At 40.8% G+C, this 18,494-nt stretch overlaps 1 protein-coding gene across 3 annotated transcripts in view; it reads right to left on the bottom strand.

The window, feature by feature from the left end:
* Positions 1-1,723: 1,723 nt before the first annotated feature.
* Positions 1,724-18,494, bottom strand: part of KCNQ1 (potassium voltage-gated channel subfamily Q member 1) — a 338,669-nt gene continuing 321,898 nt past the window's right edge. For all 3 annotated transcript variants that reach the window (XM_048308026.1, XM_048308028.1, XM_048308027.1), the window contains one exon: positions 1,724-3,798. In XM_048308026.1, the coding sequence (XP_048163983.1) occupies positions 3,595-3,798 (204 nt within the window). In that variant the 3' untranslated portion in view covers positions 1,724-3,594. The remainder of the gene's footprint in view (positions 3,799-18,494) is intronic.

The following is an 18,494-nucleotide window of genomic DNA, read 5'->3' as shown; positions in this document are numbered from 1 at the left end:
TCTGAGAGTGGTACCTCCAGTCCCCAGAGGGCAGGTCCCTTTGTGTAGGCACTGAGCAAACACACAGAAAGGGGCCCTCCCTGCCCTGAGGAATTTGTGGTCCAAACAAACAAGTGAGCTGAGTGCAGGAGAGGGGGCAGCAGATGTGGCCAAGCAGGTGAAATGACTCGCCCTGAGGTCACACTGTAGATTAACGCTGATGCCAGGCAGTGCTTCTGTCTCTTGAATCCCACCACATTCCCCTCACCACGAGCCCAGGCTTTTGCTCATGGACTAAACCTCCTGCCCTGCACAAATCCTCTCCACCTTCTGTGAATCTTCCTTTCTACGAACTTGCACATCCTCTGCCTCTGCTGTGGGCTGAGGCAGGGTGAGATTTCATCCCCTCCTTCAGTTGGGCAGCCCCATGTTTTGCCTCCTCCCCTTTTCCCTGGCTTCCTACCTTCTGTATCTGGCATACATCAGGCACCCCCCTGCTAGGCTAGGGAAGCTGAGCCAGCTAACATTTTTTTAGATTACTTTTTTTTTAACTGACCTATATTATTTTTAGACAGGGATGAGGGTCTAGGCCTAACTTACACTAGTCTTAAAATGCAAACTGCTATTAAGCTGCTCTAAGAAAGAGGCTTCTTTTGCAGACTCAGATATATTTATTTTAACACAGTTCACAAAAATGGGGTAGAACTTTAAAGTCAAACCTTACACTTTCCTTTGCTCCCCTTCAAGATATTAACAAACATTTCATACCCACTTAAAAAAACCCACACTTTGGACAGTTTGACTGAACAGCAGACACAAGCAAAAGGGTTTTAGCAGAAACACATACTCACTGCATGCTGCTTTACTTCAGGCTGCTCCAGCACTGGACTGCTCAGCTCATCTTCCCTCTGCTGCTGTTCCACAGTGCTCTGTGCAAGAAAGATGCTGAGGCACCTGCTTCCAGGAGAAGTCATTGAGGTATGAAGCCCCAGCAGGGCAGATTAATTCCAGTCAGTCCTCCAAGCAGAGAGGTCAGATCTGTCTCTGGTGAGCCCTTGGGGATGGCTGGCTCCAGGCAGCTGTGTGGCAAATTTGGATGGCTCATTTTATAACATCCCTCTTCAACAGGGAAAATCAATCATCTTCTTTTCCTTAGGATGAGGTGGATTATCAGGTTCGAAGTAGCAGATCTCAGAGCTTTGTACTTTCTGAAAGGATCAGCTGGACTCAGCTGAGGAATCACTGACCTCACAACTGGCCACCTGCCTCAAAAACCTGTAAAATCCGGTGATTCCGATGATTCTGTTAATGGAGACTTTCAGATGGTTATAGACCAACTGACTAGAAAGGGAAATTATGTTTTGCATTAAGTGTTTACTGTGCCAGACTGTTATCACCAAGATTAGATGTCAAACAGAGAATGGAGGGATGGTCTTGGGAACAAACAGGCAGGAATGGACACATTTTCTGCTTAAAACAATGCCTCTAGAAATGCACAGACCTGTCTGCTTCCAGCCAGGGCCACATGACACAACTTTCTCTCCAAAGCCATCCCAGCTGATGAAAGTCCAGATTTTCTTTTATTTCTTTAGTGAAGTACCAGCAGAAGTTTTACAGGCCTGCATTGCAAATAAAGGCATCAGTACACTGTACTGTGGGATAAGAGAGAAAAGAAAAGAAAAGCCAGCAGCTTTCTTGTGTGTATCAAGTGTCTGGATTTTAGAAAAACCAAAAGACATGGCACTCTTGTCCTGTGTTTTATTAGGAAATTAACAGGCTGATTGATAACCTGAAATTACAAAGTCAATCTCATTTAAAAAATATTCAAAATCATGAGAATAATTTTGATTTCTACGAAAACATAATGCCCAAATACAATTCTTCTTTTTGCCTGTAAATTTCTACACCTTTAACATTTATCTACTGTACAACAGAGAGGCTGGATAATTGTAACAGAATCTGTAAAGTTAAATACAGGATACTTTCTCTGCAGTCCAAGTGGAAGAGATGAAATGTTGGAAAGAAAGCCCAGAATGTGAGCAGCACTGTGAGAAGGTTCCCTGTGATCTCATTCACTATGCATCAGTTTTTCAGATTGCTCAGAGATATTACAGACTGGTAGTATTAACTGCTCTGCCAAGGTATGAGGCTTTAGGGCATCCACCAGGAGAGGGAGACCACTGTGAGGTGCAGGGCCTGCAGGGAGGAGAACAGGGTGCACTGGCTGTGTAGGATGCTCAAAGTGCAAGAGCTGATAAATCCATCTACACCTCTCTTTCCCCCAGCAGTATGAGCTACCACAACCACCACGTTGGACTAAAGAGCTCTTCCTGAGGCTGTCAGCTTTAAAGACTGACATGATTCAGGCACTGACTCTCGGCAAGGGCTTAGTAATTTCAGCCTTAGTAATCAAAACCCAACTCCTGCTCACATTGTGTGTGTGAGAACTCACTCTGAGCCAACACTGTTGGTTTCATTGCAGTCATCATGTGGGGCAGTGAGCTTCAGCCCCATGGGCTGCGGCTGAGGCCCTCAATTCTCTAAATAAAGAGCTGGCATTTGTCAATACCAACGCACTCTTGTTGGGAGTTGAGTTTCTCAAGACATCATTCATGGAAACATTAAAATTGTCATATGTGCTGTCTGGATGGGAGATGCTTTCCTGATTTCCTCGATTCCTGCAAGGATTATGGATGTTCTGTAAGTGGCCAGCTCAAGCGCTTAACCAGTGAAGTCCAGCCACTTCAGCCTCTTGTATTATTCTTGGCCTCTGTAAGCTAAAAAGCAGTACATTTAAGAAGTAGAAAGCCTTCCTTTTAAAATGCTATGTCAGGACAAGTACATTCAGACCACTGTGTTTTCTATTTATATATAAATTCTTTGGCAACAATTTTCTAGAAAGCAGAATGATTTTTTGCTATATAATACTTTATTGTCCCCCCATGAAAAACTGATATCTTAGAAAATCTATAGCACTTTCCACTATAAACAGTATTGTTCCAGATTAAGGATTAGTTCCTCCCTGAAGAAAAACAGATTTTAAAAATCTGGTCATTATCTGATAACTGTTTATATAGTAACACTAAAATAAAACAGAAAAAGAAAATCATTCAGTATGTGGTTTGTTATTGTCTAGAATGTTAGTGTGTGTTTATACAATAAAAACAACATAAGTTATCCTAGTTTGTTTTAAAAACCTTAGTAGCAGAAATAAATTGCTATCTGCAGATTCATAAACAGAATGCATTTTTTTCCATCTAAGTTCAAGTATTATTAGAATATTATTATTGTTATTATTATTATTATTATTATTACAGGAGCTCTAAATCCTTGCCATTTTGCCTGTCTTTACATCATTTTGGTCTTTTTGAGAAATAACAAGTTGAAATCATTTGTTCAGGAACAAAATCAACACGGAGCTTCCAGAAGTTTTGCCTGGTGGAAGACAGCCTGGCAATCCTTTGGCTACTGTGGGTAACTTTAGAAGAGTGGTGTAGATACAGCAGTTGCACAATTTCTTGGTTGGCTGATGAACTTCATTTCTCCCAGGTTCTCAACACTCAGTCCCATTTAGAGGAGTAAGGCAGGAAGAGCCCAACCCAGACTCGCACCACATCAGGATATGTCGTCTTCATTTCTTCCCGGTACTGTCAGCTGCTCGTAGGTGGGCAGGGTGTTGTTGGGGAGGAAAAGCTCTGAACCGACGTTGTGGTTGCCTCTCTGAGATGACCTGTTGTTGCCCTGATCCCCCTGCTGACGGGAAACCAGATGATGCAGCATGTCTGTGATGAGGTTCAGCTTCTGGTCCATTTGTGTAACCTACAGAGGCAAAGGGGAGAGGTGTTTAGTAGCAGCATGCAAGGAGATTGCAACAAACCAGCTAATAAACCTGTAATATTAATTAGGATCACAACAACCTCTGTGAAGGTACCACAGATTCACAGCTCATCGAACAGATCCTTAGAAATGTAATGCAATAGGTCAGGGTTGAATGAGGACAAGCTTGTTAATACTCACCTCTGGTTTGTGCTTTGACACCCATTTCATATCTGGGCGAACACATGACAAATGGGATTTTAAAGGGATGTGCTGGAATAGAGAACTAAGTCCCAGAACCGAGTTTCTGTGGGTTTTGGTTGGGGTTTTCTTTTTATTATTTTGTCCATTAAAAAAAAAAAAAAAACCATGATAAACTTCTAGCATGCTTATATGCCTTAATAATACCAATATTCTCTAGAGAATAACTGCTTGATTTGCAGCGTTCTAATCTACTCTTAATCTAGGACTGAGTGATGCACTTTGTTACATTTGGGCTCAAATAACAGCTCAGGCCACAAAATGCCCGTAGGTTTTTTTGCTGCCATGAGTGAATAGCAGCTGGGAGTGGGACATGAGTCAGTTTTATGCTCTCAAAACCCAGTGACACAGCATTCCCTAGGATTGCCATTTGAATGACGTGATCCCCAGCAAGACAGAAACCAAGAATTCCAAGATGGCTGAAAATTAATTTCTTGACTGGGGGACTCCAGGGGTTCAGCCTCTATCCAAAATGCTCATTTTCTTCTTTAGACAGAAGCTCCTTAAATTATTTAATTTCTCTCTCTTTTCCCCCCTTTTTTCTGCTCTTTCTTCTACTCTTTAGGAGAAAATACAATGAAAAATCTGATACCTAAGAGAGGTTAGGTTATGGCTGGTTTTTTGGCATATATTTGTGGTACTCAGAGGAAAACTGAGAATTCTAGGAGCACCACAGATCCAGTCTCTGGTTTCTTGTATCTCCCAGTCAAGAAGTAACCACTGTCACCCCTTTTCTGTGGCATTGGGAGCCTCCTATCTGCGCTGAATCTGAAGTACTGAGCAAGATATCTGAAGGGGAAGATGGGCACTTCCAACTTCAAAGTCCTGCCCACTCTTTAACCCTTGGCACGGCAAAAGCATTGAAGTTGGGCAGTAAGACTCTGCTTTATGGCCTCCTACTCTCTTCTTCCAGCATAATAAAAAGGCCTCAATTGTCATTGCAGTCTCTGACCCATTGATCCACAGGGATCCTAGAACACTGAGTAAATTCTAGGCAAAAAGATGTAATACATTTTAGAAAGGGAAAAGAAAGCAAGCAGAAAAAAAACTCGTGGTAGGAATAAATTGTTGCCTAAAATATCTGTTAGAAAGTAGTGAAAAGCACATAAAACTGCCAGAGAGAGCATGAGTGGGAGCAATTTATATGTGCCTGGCTCTCATCCAAGTATCACACAGGACAGCAAAAGACAGTAAGGCTGAGCAGAACATCAACAAACCTAGAGGATTTCAGCAGAGGCTAAAATGTTTTTCCACCATAGAGAAAATGCTGGTTTTTTTCAAACACTTTGTACAACTGGTAGGGAAGCAGATACAGTGATTTAAAAATATGAGGTGCCAGAGATTTATACTTTGCAGCTGGTTTTGAAAACATGAGGCGAAGCACCCTAGATGGTACATGAAACACTAGTAATTCTGGATGGAAATGGCTGTTGAAAGATGAGATTCTACAAAATGAGGAAGCTGAAGAACAGATAAGTTCAAGATTTCTACAAGGAAATACAGATGGAAAACTGAGCAGATCATCAGGTTTTCATTTCATCACTATTTATTCCCTCTCTTAAAAAAAGACACATTTTGCCCAAATGGTGCCCATTACAGATGGCAAACTTGTGATGCTTCAAGTGTCACAGTACAAACCAGTGGCAGTGAAACCTACAAAAATACCTCATTCCTGCATCCCCCACTGCCCAGGTATCGTTTGCTTTGAGACAACCGTGCTGGAAGGACTGCAGTGAAAGCCTGCAGACAAACAGCTATCTTCAGAGTCTGAAGGACAACTCTTCCTTCTACAAGAAGTATCTTTTTGCTGACTATTCTAAACGAACTGGGGGATTTTTTATATGTATATATTCCTTAATTTGTGATTCCAGGCAGGGATTACCAGAGGAAACACAGACTGGAGATATATCTGGAAAATGTGCATTCATGAAACTCTTGCAGTGATGAAGTATTGAACATGACAGTAGGTTGGACAGAGATCTGGATAGTCCTTCAACAGCTGTGCATCTTGGTGATGAAGTACTGGGGAGAAGTGAGAAGTGAATATTCTTGCTGGGAAATAAACTCCCAGAGATAATTGTCTAATTTCTTCTAGGCAGCAAGGTCTGGCTGCTGCAGCTGTGGAGTGCTGGAGGCCCACAGAAGCAGAGGCAGAAGCTAATTGCTATTGAACTGAGCCATAGGAGATTAAAAGTAAAGACCTTCGTTGTCCATGCTCCTGCTCATTGGGGTAGGGCTCTAGAGCCACAAAGGTTTTGTGGAGGGGGGTTCAGCAAGCTGGTTGTGTTTAGTTGTTGTTTAGTCAGTTTTGCTTTCCATTTCCCAGGGGGTTCTGTACCCGTGAAGGGCTTGCTCCAAGACACACTGAACTCAGTGGTAGATTTTGGCAGTCACAGACTCCCAGTGACTTCAGTGGGCTCTGTGCCAATCTTGGACTGAATTGTCAGTCCCAAAGAGTAACATATTCTTTGGATACTACAAGAGAAGAAGAGTCTGGATTTCTGTACATGGACCTTCTGCTTCTTGGGGCTCTATCAGAAAAGATGACATTTGCAAATGAGGCAGCAGTGGGACAATGGGCCCCCATCCTTGATTCTGCCAAAGCAGTATCTGCTTAAAGTATGAGATATTTTAAAGAGAGAAGTAAAAGCCACCAGAAGGCAACTTCTACTGTCATCACAGGTCTCTGATGTACCAGAAAAAGAGTCTTGCTGGTGAACAGCCTAGTTTATTATCGTGCCCAATCTGCCTGTCATCATCCAAACACACATCCTGAAATACATAATTCACTTGTTTGCTGCAGAGATAATTGTACCCACTAGAAAAATGTCATTGTGTGCAATACCCTTTTTATTAAGCCAGTTTTACGCACTTAGCATGGAGAAATGTATCATCTCCCCTGAATCATACTTTCAAACACATTTACTTGATTAGAAATTAGCTCTGATGCCAGAACGAATAAAAGTAAAGCAAACAGAAGAAATGCTGATGTTGCTCTAATCTTAACCACTTTGAACAACTCTGATCTCTCTACTTAAAACAGCAAACATTGTTAATTACATAGAAAAATAACTCAGAGTGATTTGTTTCCTTTAGGAAAAACTAAGTAAGTTCTTTGTAGCTGATTTATGTTTCATTAGAAGCATGATGTTTGATGATCAGATTCTTTATATGCAAATAATTTCCTTTGTATTTCACAGTTGTTGGGAAGGGGAAGCAGTGTTTGAGACTTCAGAAATGACACACCACAGTTTTTCCTAAGTCTTACCGAAATATTGTATGAATAAAAAATTTTTCCATCCTCTGAGTTAAGTTTAAAAAAAAATAAAAATTCAAGGATCATAGATTGAGCACAGATGGAGAGAAGATTTAAACAAGTTTTGAATGTAGCTCTTAGAAATGAATAAAATCCCATCCATGCAGTGCACTGAGAAAAAACCAACCCAAAACCAAATAGTTCTTCATAACAGCTGAAAGGTTAGCACACAAATCTTAAATGGCACATCATGAAGCAAAGTTATAACACGCTGTTACAATAGTGTCTTTCCATCTTTCCTGCAGGCTCCCTTCAGGTACTGGAAGGCCACAATGAGGTCACTCCAAAGGCTTTTCTTTTCCAGGCTGAACAATCCCAGTTCTTGTAGACTTAGTGACATGCATTTATAAAGGTAATAATATTTGTAAAAGGATCAAAGGCATTCCAGGAGGTGCTACTGAACAAGACAGAGACTGTTCTCGCTGAGAGAACAAAATAATTTTCAATTAAAATTGTCTATTATTTTTATCTATTAAAATTCCACAAATCTTCATGCTATATTAACTTGAAACACTTCGTAATTTTAAGCTTTCATAACAAGTTCATGGTATGATCTGGAACATACTATGTAACGATGAATTTATTTCCTTGCTTTTAAAAACAAAAACAAACAAAACAAAACGAAACACAACACAGAAGCCTGGTTGTCTCCAGGGACAGATGGGTAATGGTCTCTTTTAAGCTCAGCAGTAATGGAGAACTAAAGGGTAGCACTTTGGAGACCTACTCCCAAAACTAATTATAGGAATTTACCAGGAAAAGGCAATGACAGACACAATTACAGACCTGGGTGGAACAGTATTTTCAGCCACGGAAAGCTGAAGGACAAAACTTTGAATTTGGCATAATTTCGGCCACAAAGACCACAAATTATTAGTAGGTTATTCCAAATATTCCTCCATGCTCTGGAGAGATCAAGGTTGATTAATGCTGTAGATTAAAGCTGTCTCATCTGCCCTTCATTCTCATCCTCAGAGACTTTAGAAATAAATATTAAGGGTAAAAATCATATTCCCTTCGAACAGAATGGTGTTTTATAATGACCTATGTTCTTAACATGGTTGTGTGATTAAACAGATTATTTGTCCATAATGAAGAGAATTTTTATCAGTGCATTGCTCACTCAGTGGGTTTTGGGGGGCTGTCCTTGTTCTCAGTAAAGGGAGCCAAGCATGAAGCTGCTAAAGGAGAAGAGGGAAACCAGGATGCAAGCAACGCTTGGCTGAATGAAAATGTGATAAAGGAAAATTTCATCTGCTTTTACAACATTAAACTACCAAGTCTGCTGCCCTGACTTAAGTAGCTTTCATTCCTGAGGGTGCAGCATTTCAGCTCAAAGTGAACTAACTCTTAAAGGCACTTTTTCAAAATAACCAGAGAGGATTGGGGAGACCTTAATGTATTTATCACTCCTGGTGGCCTGTTGGTACGGAGGATCCTGTTGCTCTGCAGTGTAGCAAACTTCTAGGGGAAAAAAAATGATGCTTTCTTTGAACATCTCTCCATATTGTATCAAATCCCTAATGTGTTTGCTGTTCAATACCACACTCAGTAATAAGCTAGCTTTATCTTTCATAAAAACACACAAAGAAGTCCTTTCTGCCAACAAAATCATCACCAGGCACACCAGTGACTCAGCTGGAGAGAAGATGAAAGGCAAAAAACATTCCAGAACTTAAGATACCTGTTAATGGCAATGTTATGAAGGAATGTATCAGTATCCAGTGGTACTTAACAACAGTGAGTCTGTTCCAGAAGAAAATGTGTGGTTATAAATCACGTTTGTCTTTGGTGGGATTCTTCCTATTTAAGTTCTTCAGAATATTTGAGGAAGCTTCAGAGAGCAGCTTCCCTGGCTCCTCTTCTTGCTGACATCTCAACATTTCTAAAAGTAAATGCTTTATTTTGGAGGGGCCTGCGGACAGGGACAGGTGCAATGTTAGGAGTGGCTTTCTAGAGGAGCTCAGGGATAGGTATGGGAATCTTCCCACAGAATTTATTTTAAAATTTCTCTGTAACAGTGGCAGGAGAGACCAACCATTTCAGTATTATTAAAGAAAGTCTCTTTCTTCAGGTGCATGATTCTTCAAAAATCACGGAATGTGTCTTCCTGCCATTTGCAACACCCAAGATCCCAGATTCTTGCAAAACCCCCTATCAGAACTTCTGGCTTCGATGTGTTTTATTTTGTTGCCTGAGATGAGGCAGCAGTTTTGCTGGAGGCTTTATTCCCACCACTGAGGTGTTTAAAGAAGAATGTAATCTGCATGAAGGAAGATTTCTTCTCCAGACTGTCTGTACTTTCTCTTGAGAGCTGGCCAAAGAAGAAAGTATGTGTGTGGTGTCCAGGGGAAGAAGAAGTGGAGCCAGTGAAAAAACACTCTACTGTAAGATTGATCATTGCTCGGAAAACATGAGAGCTGAGCTTCTGAGGAACAAAATTACCAGGTTTTGAAGGTTACATGGACAAGTCTCTCTCTAGTCAATGAAAATATTATATGAATGCTGTAACCACTGTCTTAACTGACAAACAAAATGGGTAACTTTCAGACAAAAAGCATCTTTGGAAAGAAAAGCACTTGCTACACCCTGAGTTCTAAAATCAGTTCTCTTGCATAAAGCTATCAGTGACAATCTCTGCTTTGAGATACTAAAAATTGTCCTGTTTTTTCAATAAACTGAGACTGCTGATGCTCTCATCTTGCTGCGTATTTTTATAGTAAAATATTTATCTTACGCTTCTCAAAAGCATAAAAAACCACTTATTTTTTGTAGTAAGAGCCCTTGAACAGCTGCTGAAAACTCACCATTGATTAGGGTGTGCTGCTTGTGCATTCAACAGAGGGTGATGACCCTGGGGAGAAAATTCTGAGTCGCTGAGTCAGGATCAGAGCTCAGCAACAACCAGGATTTATAAACCAGTTGCTGGCTCTGATTCTCCAGAAGTTATCTTTATATCAGTGAACTATTACGAAGGGCTTGACTTGTACAGTAAATTCCAAGTGTACTGTCTAGAATCTCAGTTTTGTCACACATTTTTTTAAAAATTGTTTTGTGAATTAAAACAAACGGGCAACACCAGCATGTGGCCATTTGATTACTGACTGCAACACTTGTGGCACTTTAAAGTAATTTTGGTTTGTTTGAAGAATTTTTTCCTGGTTGTGCAGCACAAGATCTCGGGTAGCAAATGCTCAAGCTATAGGAAATGGGAGAAATTACACGGTTGATTTATGCATTCGTTCTTTCCACTAGGATTGGGAAAGCAATTTTGATAAGCAAGTAACTAAACTGCAGAGAATTATTTTCCTTTTCCAAATGTTCCTTTTCTCCAAGAAAAGCATGTTTTTCTGAAAGCTTCCTCAGAGTTTCTGGAAATATGACATCTCTGGTTAATTATTCACTCAGCTGCACTTCTTTCATGATTCTTAGAAGAGTGTAGGCTACAACTATAATGCCATTTTTCAGATTAGGTGTCTCCCTGAATTATATTTGAACCCGATGGTAGAAAGAGACATGCTCTGATGGGGTCAAAACCAAAAAACTGATATGAAAAAGCCACTTCAGTAATATATGATGGAATAAATAATATAAAATACAGCAGACCAAATACAGAATATTAGCAGCATGTTATCAAAACTATCTCTTCTATGATACCACCACTCTTCCCTACAAAGAAACAAGTGGCAACAACAGAAGTTGTGCTTATGTAAGAGAGCAATTCCTTTATAAAAGGAATAAAAATTATGAGGAATAAGTAGAAGTCAAAAGTTACAAACAAGTTGGTTTTTTTTTACAGGTCACCTTCATAAGATTATTTGTCTATAACTTGCTGCTTGACTAACAGAAGCAAGGTAAGATGAATACAAACCACTCCTTCTAACAAGGACGTTGGTTAGGGTTTTTTTGCTGGCAAATGGGAGAATTAAACTACAGGAGAGTGAAATGGATTTGGTCATGGACTGTTAGGGAGTACAAGACCTCGAAAAGTGGAAAGATTTTGGGACAGTACTTCTTTTAAGCATTTTTTTTTTTCTGGGTTCAGACTGGAAGAGGGGAAATTGGGGCTAGGTATAAGGAAGAAATTCTTTGCTGTGAGGCTGGTGAGGCATTGGAATGTGTTGCCCAGAGAAATTACAGATGCCTCATCTGTGGAAGTGTTTGAGGCCAGGTTGGATGGGGCTCTGAACAACCTGGTCTAGTGGAAGGTGTCCCCAGCGCAGGGGGCTGGAACTGGATGATCTTTAAGGTCCCTTCCAACCCAGACCATTCTATGATTTTATGATTCTTTTAGAAGTGGAAAGGATTCAGAAAGGCTTGAGGGTAAAAATGTTGGAAAGGGATGACCTAAAATGCTAGTAAGTCAAGACAGAAATGAGGACAATGATGGATGTGGCTGCAGGAGATGGTCAGAAGCAGAGACTGGAAACAGCTGCCACTTGAGAAGAGAGAGCAGAGAACTGTGGTCTCGGTTCAGCGCTTTTGTTGCTGTTATTAACAACTTGCAAAAATATTTGGCTTGTTTAAAGCACCCAAACTGCTGGAAATCAGCTTTTCCTGAGAGCCTTTCCTTAGCTCTAGGTGTAGTTTTGGGCCACAAGGCCCTGCTGCTTGCTCACCACTCCCCAGGCTCCCAGGCCAGTCCTGCTGGCCTCCCAGCTCTCAGTCCATGCCCAGATGTGTGCAACACTCGCAGATCTATCTGGCATCCAGAAGGCTATAGCCAAGCAGTTAAAACTTGTGGTTGACTCTTGTTTTAGATAAATCAGACGAGACTTAAAACACATGGAAATTTTTAAGTTAGAACAGCATCCAAAATCTACAGTCTTTGGCCCAGCACTGCCTCAGGATACAGCTTTTTTTTTTTTCCCTAAAATATTACAAAGGTCAGATATATTTTTTTTAACCCTTTCCTCTAAATTAACAGTGTATCAGTAGATAAACAGGGGAGCTTGGAATATTTTTCTCTCCTTGCATGAAGCCAGGAAAGTGAAGTTGAGGGTCTTGCCTCTAAATATAACTTTTATCAGAAACTACTAAAGTTGATCAAATCCCCCTATCCTATTAACTGAATTCTCTGATATTTTCAAGAATTAGCTTATCTTCATTAACTATAGCCCCACCTTCAGGAAACAGTATCTCTTTGACCAGACACAACTTTCCTCTGTCTCTGTTTAAAAATAAGCCATGAGTTGGCAAGAAGGGAGGGGATTCTTTCTTTACAAGTGAATCAATGATACCAGAAGGATTAGAAGTTAATGTATCTACAAAAATTGCTGGATATCTATCCAGCACCATAATCATAAACAGCTTCTTAAATTATGCTTAAATTGAAATCCATCCTTATGGAGGATGGGAAACAGGCGTGAGATAACCAGAAATACAGTGGAAATACAGATCAAAGAAACCAGGAAAAAAAAGCCCCTTATCTTTGTGCAATAGTTTGCATAGAGTTCTGGAATAAATGGCAGTCATGTGCAGGGCCAAGAGGTGGACTCTGATGACCCTTAGGGGTCCCTTCCAACTCAGGATATTCTATGATTCCAGGATTAGTGCATCTACAGCACTGTGCAAGCCAAGGTGCACCTAAGCACAGCAGGTAAATCCTGTTATTGCCAGCACAACGTGAGGGAAACTGAGGCAGTACAGTCAGTGACCCACCTTCAGATACAACAAACGTTCTTAAGGTCAGCTTGGATGAGCTCTAAAAAAGCCTTAAAAATATCTTCCCTGTCCTGGGCACATCTTCCAATCTCAAGGAAAACTTCAGAGCACATCTCTGGTTTTTATTATTGAGACAGAAGGTTGAAGAACAGGTTGCTTTCTCATTCTCAATCACATTCTTGCTCGGCAAAACGTTTCTCCACGGAGTCCTTGAGGCTGAGCACCCCGGTACCTGTCTGCAGAGTAAAGAAAGGCTCTCTGTTTAGCCAACAGGCACTTGTATTTCAGATGCTTCAGTTCCACAGATGTGAAGAAAACTCCCCGTGGTTCTTGCCTCTGGAGGACCCTTTCTGCTGGCTTAACCGTGGCAGTACAGCCTCTGAATATCACTCCATATTTTCCTTGTCAGAAGTTTGGCTGTCAGACAACAGCTTTCCCCTAGCTGTAGATTCCCGTTCCCGGTGTGGAACAGTGGCATATTTACAACACTTTAAAAAGTGAAGAGTACAAGACCCAACTGGCATAAAAATATGTCCAAAACTCTTCTCCACAACAAAATAAACCCCAAATCAACCCAACCCCCAATGCTCCCCTCCCCCCATTAAAGAAAACAAAAGTGACTAATCTTGACCTCTCTCCAAAGGGGAATGTTTTGCTTCTTGAATCCTTGGCTCTGGCTCTCATATGATACTGGGACTATGACTAATAACCTCTTGCCAGAGTACTGCTGATAATTTCACCATTGAGTAGCTGTTCTCATTCTGGGCCATCATAGTATGCACTTAAGTTGCCAAGATTTTATTTTTAAAAAAACAAAGAATAAGATATACACTCATAATCCCCAGTGTTAGAAATACATTTTTCAGCTTTAACTGTAAGGTTTTGCCTGACAATTTTTCCTCCTTCCTCCAAACTGTTCTTTTTCAGATGCCTGCTACGAAATGGTTCCCTTTTTCCTTTCTTTCCCTCAAACACTTTTTCTAATTCAAAGCAGATTTGAGACTGCTGCTCTTTTTAAAGCAAATCTGCCATGTATCATGTCGTGTTAGGTCAGCACTGCTTATGTTATGTTTCGCACTTCAGCCAAATGAGGCATCTATGCTGCTTTTCCAAGGGAATAAAGCCAGACTAGGTGCAGTGGCCTTTATGGCTGGAATAGATCCACAGGTTATGGATCTGATCTCATGGCATGGCACAGGGAAGGACACCATTATCTGCCTTTTTTGCTTAAAAAGTTAAAAACCAAGATAACTTCAACTGTTATCTCAAAAAAAGTGTTTTCTTTTGCCAGCTTCCTTTTCAGCATCCATAATCTACTAATTATTTGTAATTTGATAGTTACTATATGGGCAAAAAAGGGCATAAACCCCTTTGTACCTACAATGAGCTTAAAAAATTAATCACCATATGATGACTTCTGCAGCAATCAAAAATGGAAGGGGAAAAAGAGTGGGGGAGAGAAAAGGAGAGAAGCAATTACAACAACAGTGAGTTTTGAGTGAGTTTTCCCTGAGGGCTGCTGGTAATTAAACTAATGGCAACATGAATCTCTGTTTGATGTGGTCATGAATTTGTTTTCAAAAGAAAAATCTTTAAAAAGATTCTTTCAAGAGAAATTTTTAGAGAACAAGCTCAGCATGAATAATTAGACCAGAAATACTTTGATAAATATTATGATGGAGAAGTCATTTATGGGCCATGGCATCTGAAGGTTAGAAATCCTGGTGATAAATAAGGTGGCAAGTTTGCACCCATTTTGAACACACAAAACCAGGGCTGTGTTCTTGTTTGCTTGAGCCTGCTCCTCAGAAAGGAGGCGGCCTCTTGTTTTGCCATTGCATTAAGCTTTACAAAGACACAGATGCAAGACAGAAAATTTCAGTGGGAAAGCTCAGTGGAACGAAAGAAAACCACACACAATTCCAAAGGCACTTTTCATTCCCAGGGGCTGCACAGAGATCAGAGGTGAAATTCAGTGGTGATAAAAAGTCTGTGAGCCCACTCTACTCCCCCAGCCTTTCCAACCATCATTCAATTCTGCTGAAATCATATCCCTGGAAATATCTCCTTCAGAATCCTCTAAAAATAAAACCACTTGCATTTTGTAGAAATTTAAGCATCCAGCAAACCCCACTGAAATCCAGAGAAGATGCAGGTGCTCACCCTCTAAAATCAACTTGGACATCCTCAAAGCACATTTCATTCGTTTACTGAGCGCTTCAAAAAGTCGAGGCAGATACAATCAATCACAAGCCAGCAAATAACCAACGAGTGAAGGAGAATGTAATATATTTACCAGAGGAAACCCATGTTTACAAGGAAAAGAAACCGCTTGTTGGCTGTCATGGTATTATTCATAAAGGCAAACTAGGAGATCTTATGGATACCAGGAGCAAAACTACAACAAAGGCAACCAACTGCTAATGAAGAAGGGTTTTCAGTCAAATTTCATGGGTCATACAAAGTCATTACCATGCCTGCAGGAGTTCAACAGCTCTGCCAGTTGAATTTGGGGGGGACAAAGTGGTTATTTTGTTACGCATTTTGTAGTTTTAGACATTTTTCTTTAAATTTCCAGTTCTGAAGCCAACCAGCTATGCAAGAATATCAGCTTCAATTTCCAGAGTTAGCTTCTGACCAACTTTATTGCAGAGGAAACCTTGAAAAGAAGGTCTTCTGTATACACCAAGGTCTCAGAAAGTAGATTTTAAAGACCTGTATCTGTTCCCTTTTTTCCCTACTGCTTAAATACAACCTTACAGTGTTAAACCAATTTCCCAACACTTTGGAGGCTTTATACATTTTGAAAACTAAGAGACAGATCATTTGGCAGCTACTGGTAACAAGTTCTGCATGGGTTAACTTTCCCAATTGCTCCCACTGCAGGTTTCCCTCAGGTTTTGAGTCAGTTAAAATATCAAGGCTCTTTTCCATAACATTTTAAGCTATAATGTCTTCAAAAGTAAGCAAACGTTTCTGATAAAATAACATGCATGAAAAATGTAATGGATGACAAAGATAACAAAAAATCCTTAGTGCTTTTCTTTGTCAGTAACTTCTTCTAGGAATACAGCCAGGCTGGGCATTTGTTTGGACTGGTAAACCATGACTCAAAAGTGGATCTCTTGGCAGCATAAGCAACTGCTCAGTGATGGAAGCAAAAAGCACACAATCTTTCCTAGCTGATTAATCATTTTGACAGGCCTTCTGAAGACTAAATGATCTGCCCAGCTCCAGATGTTAGATGTGCATCCACCTCTTATTCTTCTGGTTCTTAGGCAGTAGCCTGAATTGTTCATTCTCAAGATAATAATGACCATTTACTGTTCAAAACTAAAAAGGGCTTTGGGCTTTGTAATATTATATTATGATAGAGGAGGCTACTGAACAAGATCACACAGCACTAGAGTCTAGACATGATGAAATGCTAGAAGACTCTTCAGGCAGAGGTGGTGACAGTCTTGAGCACAAAGCTTTGTGATGTTTCCCTTCTCCATTTCCACCTCCTACCAGAACTGTTATCAATTGCACAAAGGCGGAGCAGGAACACGTGGCTGGCTCTCTCTCATCACGCCCCTGCCATCGAGGGCTGCACTAACCCCCGTTAAATCAACAACAAAATGTAGCTTCTCGGTGATGGGAGGCAGCATCTGTTTCACAGCACAGGGTAACGCTCCTCAGCATTTACAGACAGGAACAAAAAGCAGCAACACAGTGAAAGCAGGGCAGAACGTCACGGTGGCAGAGAGAAGGTACTGAACCCTGTCTGAGACAGCCAGAGTGCTACGGGATCTTCAGTGGCTACAAGTCATGAGAGACACCACTTTAATTGTCATGTAAAGGGTCATCCTCCACAGAGGGACCAAGTTTGTCTTGGGCATCTGCCAGGAAGGACTTCATTGACAGTGGCACTCCAGGAAGGGAACACCAGAGAATCAGCACCCCGTGTCTGAAGCAAGCTGAGCCTGCTCCTCCTGGAGGTTGATCACTGGTGTTCACATAGGCCACACCATGCTTTACTTGGAAGATCTGGGTATCACCACAAAAACTGGTTTAGCTGCAGGCATTTCCTATTTTCCCTTTGCATATTTTCCTTAAATGAGTGAAAGAAGTTACGCTGAAGTAATTTATTTTCTGTTTTCTGCTAATCTCTTTTGTTAAGTAGTATTTTTGCCCCAGCTCAATGGAGAGAGTAATCAATTATTCAGGAGAAATTAATTCACCCCTAATCACACAACCTTTGAAAAAAAGTTGTCCTATAGTACCTACTAAGGACTTTACAGATCAAAATGCTAACATAGTTCTGAATTAATAAAGATTTTTTCATCCATTTTCATGGATGGCTTTATGTGATTTGACTAACAGCTTTAGCTGTGACACATCTGCTCTGAAATGTGAAAGGGCTTTACTTCAGCCTCAAACATCACAGCTCCTTTCAGGTGTAAGATGCTGCTGTTTATAGTACCTGAATTGTTGATTTATATTTTTATGGAATCATAGAATGTCCTGGGTAGGAAGGGACCCTAAATATCATCTAGTTCCAATACCCCTACCATGAGCAGAGACACCTTCCTCTAGACCAGGCTGCTCAGAGCCTCATCCAGCCTGGACTTGAACAATACCAGGGCCATCAAGAAATAAACTTCTCAAGTTCTATCTAAGTTTTAAGATAAATCCAGAACAGCAGTGGGAATAACAAAAATTATAAAAATAACCAAGTGCTTCTGTTTTCATTTTTGACCTCCAAGCCTCAGAATGCTCTATCACACACAGTATTCATGGCTGAGGAAATGGAAACAATAGAAAGTGAAATGACTTGCCTCAGGTTTCTGCAGAAAACGATGTCAGAGCCAGGAATGGCACCCACACCACCTGAAACCCCGACAATAACCACACCAATGCATCTTTCTAGCATGGACATAGACTGTCATGATGACACAAGTGTCTGACACTGCCTTTTAAAAGCTGATTTTCAGAGAGGACAGAGGAGGTCTGGTTGCACTTACTCCTCTCTGGCTCAGGGAGCACTCACAGTGCACACGTGCAAGTGAGTAGACCATGTGCGACCAGCTCTGATATGCATTATTTATACAACAGTTCTACTGACTTAAAAACTAATGAATCCACAGCCTGCAGATGATGTGCAGACACACAGACACATCATCACAAATATAACTTTATCTTGATTCTTTGTGTTTTTTCCCCCTGCTGCTGCACAACAGAGCATCTAGTACAATAGCAAAATAAGCCTCTGGCTAAAGCGTAATCTTGCTTAAATCACAGCCTTTCTCCAAGGCAACTGACACATAGAAGTAAGTGCCATTTTCCAGGGAACCATTTCTACAGGAATATTTCACACAGAGGAAACGCTGTCAAGCTTGTTTGCAACGCAGTGCTGCAAAATGCTCCACACTTCCCTTACTCTCTGAGTGCCCTCGACTCCTGGTGAGCTTTTCAC

This window comes from Corvus hawaiiensis, chromosome 6 (genome assembly GCF_020740725.1).
Source record: "Corvus hawaiiensis isolate bCorHaw1 chromosome 6, bCorHaw1.pri.cur, whole genome shotgun sequence".
NCBI lineage: Eukaryota > Metazoa > Chordata > Aves > Passeriformes > Corvidae > Corvus > Corvus hawaiiensis.
Note: the sequence above shows the minus strand (reverse complement) of the source record. Positions and strands in the feature narration are given on the sequence as shown.